We start from the raw sequence: 9,742 nt of genomic DNA on the forward strand, positions 1-9,742 counted from the left end.
TTCTCTGTGACAGGTTTCTCCACACACACACACTCAAATAATTTACCAAACCTCAGGCACCATTAATAATGTGCTAATTTTGTGCTGCCTGCAGTCTGCTGAGTTGACATATAATAGTACCATTGTTGCAGCTTTCAGGCAGGTGGTCTTGTGTGCTTGTAAATAAATCCACATGGAACTGTTTGTCAGACCCCCTACCACTGCCACATTTCCTTTCCCAAAACTGACACCAACCTCAGTACATTCAAGTTCGTCCCTTATATTGCCAAAGGGTCAGGTTGACTAAATATTTTTTTTTAAAGTGGTTTTCTCAGATGATTTGACATTGTGTGTTAACAGCCTACTGCTGCTGCTGTTGTTAGCTGCCCCCAAGTCTATTGGGACTCATAAAAGACCCGATGTGACCGAGCAGAACTGCCCCATACAGTTCTCTAGGCTGCAATCTTTACAGGAATAGATGACCAAGTCTTTCTCCCGTGGAGCCTCTGTGTGGATTCAAACTGCCAGCCTTTCAATTAGCAGCAGAGAATTTAATGGTTGTGCTATGAGAACTCCTTATAAACAACTTAAATGTTCCATGATATCACTGAGATTCCATTGCATGAAAAAATAATACATTATCACATGAATTGCTTGTAGTTGCTATTACATTTTCTGCAAATGACAGTTTTAATTCAATTCTGACAAAAAGATTTTCAATAAACCCTGGAATCCCAGTATTTTCCATCCATTCTTATAATTATCACCATCATCATCATCATCATCATCATCACACTGGTGCTTGTCCATTTGTCCACTTCTTCCTCCTCCTATTCCCATCCTACTCTGTGCTCTGATTGTTACAGACTTCAATTTCCAGGCTCCCTTTCTATTGGTTTCCTGGCTGTTTATCCAACAGAAGCCTGGACATAGTAGAATGGATATTTCGGCTCCACTCCCTCCTTGTTCTGCCTGCATTTCTATCAGTGGCTGCCTCCCTCCCACCACAGCTCAGGACAGGTGGCTCCTGCTCCAAGAATCCAGCTCTCACTAGCCTCCAGAATGCTATTAACATAGACTAACTGACAACCTATGGGGTTGGCTGGCATTAAAATTCTGAACAGTATGGGCAATAGTAAGTAGATAGGCCACTCAAACTCTCTTTCTCTCTCCCCCCCCCCCAAATATGAAGAAAGAAATGCTAAGGAAATTAGTCAGGAGGTACCAAGAAGAGATACAAGAAAAACCATAAAGAGCAGCAGGCAATAAGAGAGTGGTATGGTCATGGTGACCAAGGACCAGTGACTGGTAACGCAGCAATAAAATAATACATCCCTGAAGCCACTCCTTGGAAAGAAGGTTGGGCGATCTACTTCCCTAGTGATATTGCCTCAGAAACCCAAGGAGGGGTCGCTATGAGTCGTAATTGACTCAACAGCAATGAGTTTGGTTGTTGGTTTTGGAGGCAACTTTTAGCCTGAACAATGCCTATTCTTAGCTCCTCTTGAGAGTTCTATGTCTTCTCACCTGTTTATTCACCAATGACTTAAACAATTGGACACATCTTCCCTGAACCAGACTCATTTGACTGAGTTGACACATCTTCTAGTTTTATAGAAAGAACTCTAAGCTGGCATAAGGAAAATTACCTCCCCATCATTCTTCCTGCATTTACTCTTGACCATCTATCCAAATCAATATTCACATGAAGTCAAGGTGATGTTTCCCAAATGTAAATGTAATTCTATTAACCTCCTTGCTTAAAACCTACAAATGAATTACCATTCTTTGGAGATAGAGTAAAAATTCACTATAATGACTTACAAGTTTCTATGAAATCTAGCTGCCATGCTTTCTCTTCAGCCTCAGCTTGAGCCACACTCCTAGGCCTCTCTGGCCTAACTACACTGGTTTTCTTTCATCTCTCCTCATCATCATACTCCCTCTTGCCTCAGGGTTTGTTGTTGTTGTTGTTGTTGTTATGTGCCGTCGTCATAGCGACCCCTCCTTGGGTTTCTGAGGCAGTATCACTACGGAAGTAGGATTGCCCAACCTTCCTTCCGAGGAGTGGCTGGTGGGTTTGAACCGCCAGCCGTCTGGTTAACAGGCAAGTGTCTTAGCCACTATGCTACCAAAAAGTCAATTTGGATTCACGGTCATGTTGTTAGGAGGAACCATTCCCTGGAGAAGAATATCAGTGCTTGGGAAAGTGGAGGGTCAGTGAAGAAGGGGAAGGCCCTCAACAAGATGGATTGACATAGTGGCTGCAACGATGGGGTCAGGTATAGCAAGGATCATGAGGCTGGCACAAGACTGGGCAGTGTTTTGTTCTGCTGTGCATGGGGTCACTATGAGTCAGAGACAACTTGACGACACCTAACAACAACAACAACAGCAACCCGTGGAACCAAGTAGAACTGTCCCATGGAGTTCTCTAGGCTATATTCTTTATGGGAGCAGATTGCCAGGTCTTTTTCCTGCAGGCCCACTGGAGGGGTTTGAATCGCTGACCTTTCTGTTAGCAGCTGAGTGCCTAACCATTATGCCACGAAAGCCCCTCAGGGTCTACACAAAGGAAATCTTGCAGCCTTAGAAACCGTATGGGGCAGTTCTACTCTGTCCTGTAGGGTTGCTATGAGTCAGAATCTACTTGACAGCAACAGGGTTTCTTTTAACGGGTATTGCTCCTGCCAACAGTACAGTTTTTTTCCTTTCCTCCCACTCATTTTTAACATCACTTCCTGAAAGATGCCCGCCCCCAACTTTCCTGCTTGATGCCAATCTTATAGAATTCCTCTTTCATAATACTGTTCACAGGTGCAATTTTTTGTATGATTACTAATTAACATAAGTTACCCCCAGTAAGCTGCTTATGGTCAGGGTCCATGTGTGATATCTCCAGCACCTTGTCCAGTGCCTAGCCCACAGTACACATACAAATATTTACTAAACAAAGGAATGATTTAATGTCTGTATTTATAACACTGGGAAAGCTCTTTTAAAAGTGCCATTGTATAGTTGCCATGGAATGAATGACAATAGTAACAGTGGGCAAGTGACTATTGCTTAGGAAGGACTGACACACACAACAGGGACCTGGACTATGTGTGGCTGCACACACAGCACCCAGGACCAAGCACTCCGCTCAGAGGGGGGTCCCAGTCCTTCTGCAGCTCCACGATCTACTTTAGCACCTAAGAAAATGCCCAAAAGGTCAGTGGCACTTGACTCTCCTTTACTGAGTTTCATTTAATTTTTGCAGGTATATTTCCAAAGAGTTCATGCCAATAGCTTGATAGCCAAGATGTTGCAAGTGTGGTACCTATTACCTACCCTAACTCAGCTTTAAATTGAATTTAAAAACAAGGGAACTAACTTAACTTTGATTTCAAACTGAAGGAATGTGGTTAACACAAGTGTCTTTGATTGCCTCTTGAGAAATATTTGTAAATCAAAGTTGGCAATGATTGTAATAGTGTAATGTATGTTTTCAAATTGTCTACCACAGAAGGAAATTACTTATCATTCAAATGTGTAAAATTAGGTCTAATAAATGAAAAATGTTATTTCCCTTGTAATTCTATTTAGGGAGATACTTTAGTTCAGAAAACATTTTTTGCACACCTAACAAGTAGTAAGTCCTCTGCTGGGTGGGGGTGGGGGAAGATGGAGAGATAGCATAGCCCTTGCTCTCAAGGGCCTCCCAGAAGAGAGAGGTAACAAAACATGATAACAGAAAATAACACATGCCATGTTGCAAGTGCACATTGTGCAAAATGAAAAGACAACACAGAGGCAGAGAAATTCATCCTATGAAGGAAATGAGAATGGTGCAGAGTTTTACAGGATTAAGATGAACTCACCAGGAAGACAGTAAGAGGCCCAGGGGATCCTAGTACAGCTTCCTAATTTTATAGATAAGAAAGGAGACCCCCCAAAAGAGTTGATCCCTCAGCTAGTTAGTACCAAAACCAGATCTTGAACCCAAAACTTCCTTTTAGGGAATTGTCTACTATATGACCAAGTTCTTACGTTTATTGGCTTTCCCCAATACATATCCATTGAGGGATGAAGTATCAAGCAAAATTTCATTTACTTTTTGTAAGGAGCAAGCTTCATCTCCTTGCCTCCAATCTACCCCTTTCTAATCTCCTCTGATTGTATCAGAAAACAAGTCTGATTTTGTCACTGACTGACTTTCCAAATGCCTTTAAAATAGCAAGCTGAGTTCTTCGTAAGGCCTCAAAGGCTCAGCATGCTCTGGCCCTGGCCCTTGATTTCCACCTCATCTTCCACCACTGTTCCTTCCTTCTCTAGGTCTAGACACACAGTACTTCCTTTGGTTCTTCAATCATGTCTTGCTTTCTCCTACCTCAGTGCCTCAGTATACACTGTTCTTTCTGTTTGGAACACTCTTCCTCCTTTTTTACTTGGCAAATGCCTACTGATATATTAGGCTCAGGTAAAATGTCATTGCCATGACTTTTAGACAGGGTTTATCCCTCTCTGCACTCTGTATATGGTTAGTATCTGTCTTACGCACTAGACCCTAAACCCCTAGAGGGTTGGGAGCACTCGCTGATGCATTCTCACCCATCAAGACAGTACTTAGATTTTTAGATAGGTAGACTAAGCTGCTGCAACACATGGATTTCAAAATCTCAATGGTTTATAAATCAAGAAGTTACATTTTTATTTTCCATGTGACAGCCCAGACTGGCAATGTCAGGTCTGTGGGCAACTCTGTTCCATGCAGCCATGTAGAAACTCAGGCTGAGGGAGGCCCTGCCATCTCCAATATGTGGTTTTCAAAGTGTTTGTGGCAACTGCCACCTTAAACAAAAAAAAAAAAAAACTCACTGCCTTCAAGTAGATTCCAACTCAAGGCAACTCCCATTGGGTTTCCAAGGGTGTAAATCTTAACAGAAGCAGATTGTCCCATATTTCTCTACAGAGCAGCTGGTGGGGGTTCAGACCACTGACCTTCTGGTTAGCAGCCAAATGCTTTAACCACTATACCACCAGTCGGATGAAAGTGGGAAAGAGCATAAATGTGCTTACATGGAAGAAGCTCGCTTTCCTTCCACTCCTATTCCTTTGGAGGTAATTTAGTCACGTGGCCATATAACTGCAAAGAACACTGAGACATGTGGGTTAGTAGGCCAGTCTTTGACCAAGCACTTCTTTATCATGTGGCGAGGGGAGAAAGGATTTTACCAGACAGCTGGCTGCTCCACTAGAGTGCTCAGTAAATATTTACTGAATATAATGTAAATTCATTTTATAACAGATTGGCTCATAAAATAAAGAACATCGCCTATGAGTAATAAGCTCCTTTTAAAAAATCATCTATATGAGGTTAAACAGTCAAAAATTACTCTAAAATGAAAAAGAAAAGGTAAGGGAGCAGGGAAGCTAGAATATTGGAAATGGTACAATTAGTAAAGAACAAATGAGAATAATGACACATTGTGAAAAATGCAACCAACATCAAAGAATAATTTATGTAGAAACTGTTAAATGGGAACCAAATTTGCTGAATAAACTCTCACCTTAAACACAATATTATTTAAATTTTTTAGATTAATTAATTTAAAAATCATTATTTTAAAAATAATCCTTTGTTCTGATAAGAGACAAGGTTGTAGAGGGAGCGAATAGTTGACCTGTGGGCTCAGGACCATAGTCATAGCAGACATCAAGCTCAATTGACATAACATACTACATAAAACATTGTTCCACCTCCTACTTTGCCAAGTAGCAACTGGGATCTTAAAAGGTTGCAAGCAGCCATCTAGATGCAATGATGGGTCTCTCCTTGTCCAGAGAAAAGAAGAATGAAGAAAACCAAAGATTCATGGAAACAATTAGTCCTAGCAACTGGTACACCATGTGATCCACAGCCTATAAGACTTTGACATCAGAAGAACTAGATGGTGCCTGGCTCCTACTGTCAACCACTCGGAGGGGGATCTATGTAGGAGATTCTGGATAAAGAGGGAGAACAATGTGGAACAAAATCATTTGGAAAAAAAAAGGGGGGGGACCAGGCTTGCTGGTCTGATTGAGCCTGGTGGAACCACTGAGACTGTGGCCCCTAGCTGCCCTTCAGGTCTGGAATTGAACCCACACCTGTGGCTTCCAGCCAAACAAAAGACAGGCATAGTAGTTGAACATTTACCTGAGGTAGATACACTCCTTGGAGAGAACAATCATGGAAGAAAGAAGAGCTGTCTATGCACAGGGAGACAGCTCAGGGGCAAGAGTGCATAGAGGGATGGACACAGGGAAGAGGTAACTATCGGGAGGAAGTGGGAGGGGAGCTGTTGCATTGGGGTATTGTAATCAGTGTTATGAGACAAAGTGTATGTGAACTGCTGTATGGAAAGCGAATTTGCTCTGTAAACTTTCACCCAAATCACAGTGAATAAATCAATAAATCAAAATAATGCTTTGTTTCAGATCATGCTATCAACACCCAAACTCATATTATGTTTTGTTCATTTTGTTGGCAGTATTTCAATATCCAAACAACTGGCTTCAATAAAAGGTAAGCAAGCCATGGGGTGACTGGGGCATATGTGCTTCTCTTCAAGCAGGATGGCATGTCAATATTTTTAAATGATGGGGCATGAAACAAAGTTAGGGATATAAGAGAGCTTATAGAGAGCACTGTTGGCACAGTGCCTAAGGCATGTGACTGCTAACCAGAAGGCTGGTGGTTCAAACCCACCAGCCACTCCTCAGAAGGAAGACTGGGCAATCTACTTCCATAGAGATATTGCCTCGGAAACCCAAGGAGGGCTTGCTATGAGTCGGATCAACTCAAAAGTAGTGAAGGTTTTTTTGTAGGTAGATTATCAAAAACATTTATGCCAGTCTTTTTAAAGATTTGGGAACTGAGGTCCAGTGATAGGAATTAGCTTAGTCAGTCTATCACAGCCAGAGCTAGGATGAGAGCATGGATCCCCTGGTTCCCAATTAAGTAATCTTCCCAGGTGTCCAACTGGGCTCTCCATGGGCTGCATCCTCAGTCTGTCCAGAGCAGAACCATGAGTAGATATCTGACACATGAATGCTCAGTGGAACTTAAGATGCAATCAACTCCCGATTGCCTCTGCTGATTGAGCAAAAACACATTATGGCCAATTCCCAAAGTATAAATATTTGCCCTTGCAATTCAATTTTAAGAGTAGTGAAAGAATAACACTGCCATAGAAATAACAATATAAGAAGAGGAAAACACACATACTTGGATCATTATCTTATTCTAAAATGTGTGCCTTAGAATGTTTGCAGAGGAACAAACACATCCATTTTTTTAAAACAGCCAGCAAGATATTATTATTTTGCTATTATTTTTCTTTCCTGGATAGCTGGCTGCCTCTCTAGAAGAGGATTTTTATATTTTTACTTAAACGAAGCTCCATCTTCATGAAAATATTACTATTTTTACACTACAACAACACAATAGACCAATCATACTTTTTTACAATTTATACAATTTCAGGAACTTTGGTAAGTGTTCCATATATTTCTAACACAATCTTTTCCCTTCAAGACAGTTTTGCAGTGGAAATTTTTAAGGCATACTGAAGTACTGGGTTGTCCTTTTGATTATGTTTACTACTCCATCTTCAGAACTAGAACAGACCATTAAGAACCGGTTGGTGTTGAGTCAACTCTGACTCATGGTGAGCCCATGTTTGTCAGAGTAGAACTGTGCTCCATAGGGTTTTCAATGGCTGGATTTGGGGGAGTAGATTGCCAGGCCTTTCTTCCAAGGTGCTTTTGGGTGGACACGAACCTCCAACTTTTCAGTTACCAGGCAAGCACATGAACATTTTACACTACCCAGGGACCTCCAAAACTGGGTAAGAGCCTTCAAATAAATACTCAGTGAATTAATAGCATGTTTAGGAAACCCCACAGCATAAAAACTGAGTGAGGAAATAGCAGGAAAGGGAGACAGGAGCACCTTTTTTACCACTCTCTCCTCCACCCCCATGTCAGAGGCAAGAAAGCTAATAAAAAAAGGCCAAAAGAGAAATATCAATCATCTGAATTTTTAATGGCACTTAGCTCTTTGCAATATGCTTTCATATACATGCTCATAACTCTATGAGGCACACAGAGTAGGAGTTAGGAGCCAACAAGCTAAGTTTATTAAAGGAAGGACCCAACAATTAAAAGAGGAAACCAAACTTTTTGCAAAATATCATCAGTGTTGGTAGGATAGCAGCAGCTCTTTGTTATCTTTTATTTTTAATATTTTCTACTTCTATTTTTACCATGAGCATATGATGTTTATAGTCTGGGAAGGGGATATGCATGCTGTTTTTCAAAAAAAAAAAAAAAAGGGGGGGGGGAGAGAAAGTGGCTAGTCCAGACGGAAAGCCCATCCACAGAGCAGTCAAACCAAAACTTCCTCAGAAGGCTGGAAAATGTCTACAATCAACAGCTTCCATGGGATGCCCTTGAAAGGAGATATTCCAAGGTGGCAGATCTGTTTATGGGCTTTCAAGTCTTTCCTTTGCCACTTCCTACAATGTGACCCTAAGGTTCTTAATCTCTTGGTGCATCATTATCCAATATATAAAATTTAGACACAAATAGTCCCTACCTCCACGGGTTTTACCAAGGATTAAATAAGATTATGATTAGAAGGAGCCTGGCACATAGTAAGCCATGCAAGGAAGATGTCTAACTTTTTTGCACATTTAGTCACTGCTTGAAAATCCACTTCTTCCTCACTAGGAAGGCCTACAAAGGAGAGTAAGTGGCTATTGTCTTCCATGAAAAATCTCAGCCCCAGTAGAGCAGCTTCTACTAAGTGTCTACCTATTCTTGATTAATTATTAAGTTAATTGGCCCAAATTATAAAAGATATATTTACCTCTCAGGAATTAATGAGACTGTGGAGGTTCATGGCAGAATTTTCACCCTCCATGTGGAAAACTTCACCACTTGTCAGTCAGTTTGTTATACTGTGGAAGCTTTCAAGTTGCTGTGATGGTAGAAGTTATGACACCAATATTTCAAATACTAGCAGGGTCACCCATGGTGGACAGGTGTCAATACAGCTTCTAGACTAAGGGAGACTAGAAAGAAGAATGTAGCAGTCTACTTCTGAAAGAAGTGACCACTGAAACTTTAGAAACAGCAGTGAAACACTGTCTGACATAGTACTGAAGATGAGCCCTTCAGGTTGGAAGGTACTCAAAATACAGCTAGGGAAGAGCTGCCTTCTCAATGTAAAGTTGACTTTAATGATGTGGATGTAGTAAAACTTTCAGGATCTTCATTTCCTGATGTGGCAAGACTCAAGATGAGAAGAAATAGCTACAAACCTTAACAACTAGAATGTGAAATGTACAAAGTATGAATCTAGGGAAATTGGAAATCATCAAAAATGAAATGGACCAAATAAAGATCCATATCCTAGGCATTAGTGAGCTGAAATGGACTGGTATTGGACATTTTGAATCAGACAATCATATATATGGTCTACGATGCTGGAAACAACAAATTAAAGAGAAATGGCATTGCATTCACTGCATTCAAGATCTATTCTGAAGAACAATGCTGTCAGTGATAATATCCATATACTTACAAGGAAGGCCTTGACTACATCTGTGGCAAGAGGCGGTGGAAAAGCTCAACATCTTCAGCCAAACCAGGCCAGGAGCTGATTGTGGAACAGACCATCAACTGCTCATATGCAAATTCAACTTGAAGTTAAAGACAATTAAAACAAGTCCAA

The 9,742-nt window shown here is 41.0% G+C and overlaps 1 protein-coding gene across 1 annotated transcript in view; it reads left to right on the forward strand.

Annotated features, from left to right (window-relative positions):
* The first annotated feature begins 3,082 nt into the window (after positions 1-3,082).
* Positions 3,083-9,742, forward strand: part of SNTN (sentan, cilia apical structure protein) — a 33,042-nt gene continuing 26,382 nt past the window's right edge. Inside the window, exons 1-2 of the mRNA XM_007948089.1 lie at positions 3,083-3,192; positions 6,495-6,529. Of these exons, the coding sequence (XP_007946280.1) occupies positions 3,083-3,192; positions 6,495-6,529 (145 nt within the window). The remainder of the gene's footprint in view (positions 3,193-6,494; positions 6,530-9,742) is intronic.

Source organism: Orycteropus afer, unplaced genomic scaffold (genome assembly GCF_000298275.1).
Source record: "Orycteropus afer afer isolate SDZICR_OR568_19922 unplaced genomic scaffold, OryAfe1.0 scaffold00201, whole genome shotgun sequence".
NCBI classification, from domain to species: Eukaryota; Metazoa; Chordata; class Mammalia; order Tubulidentata; family Orycteropodidae; genus Orycteropus; species Orycteropus afer.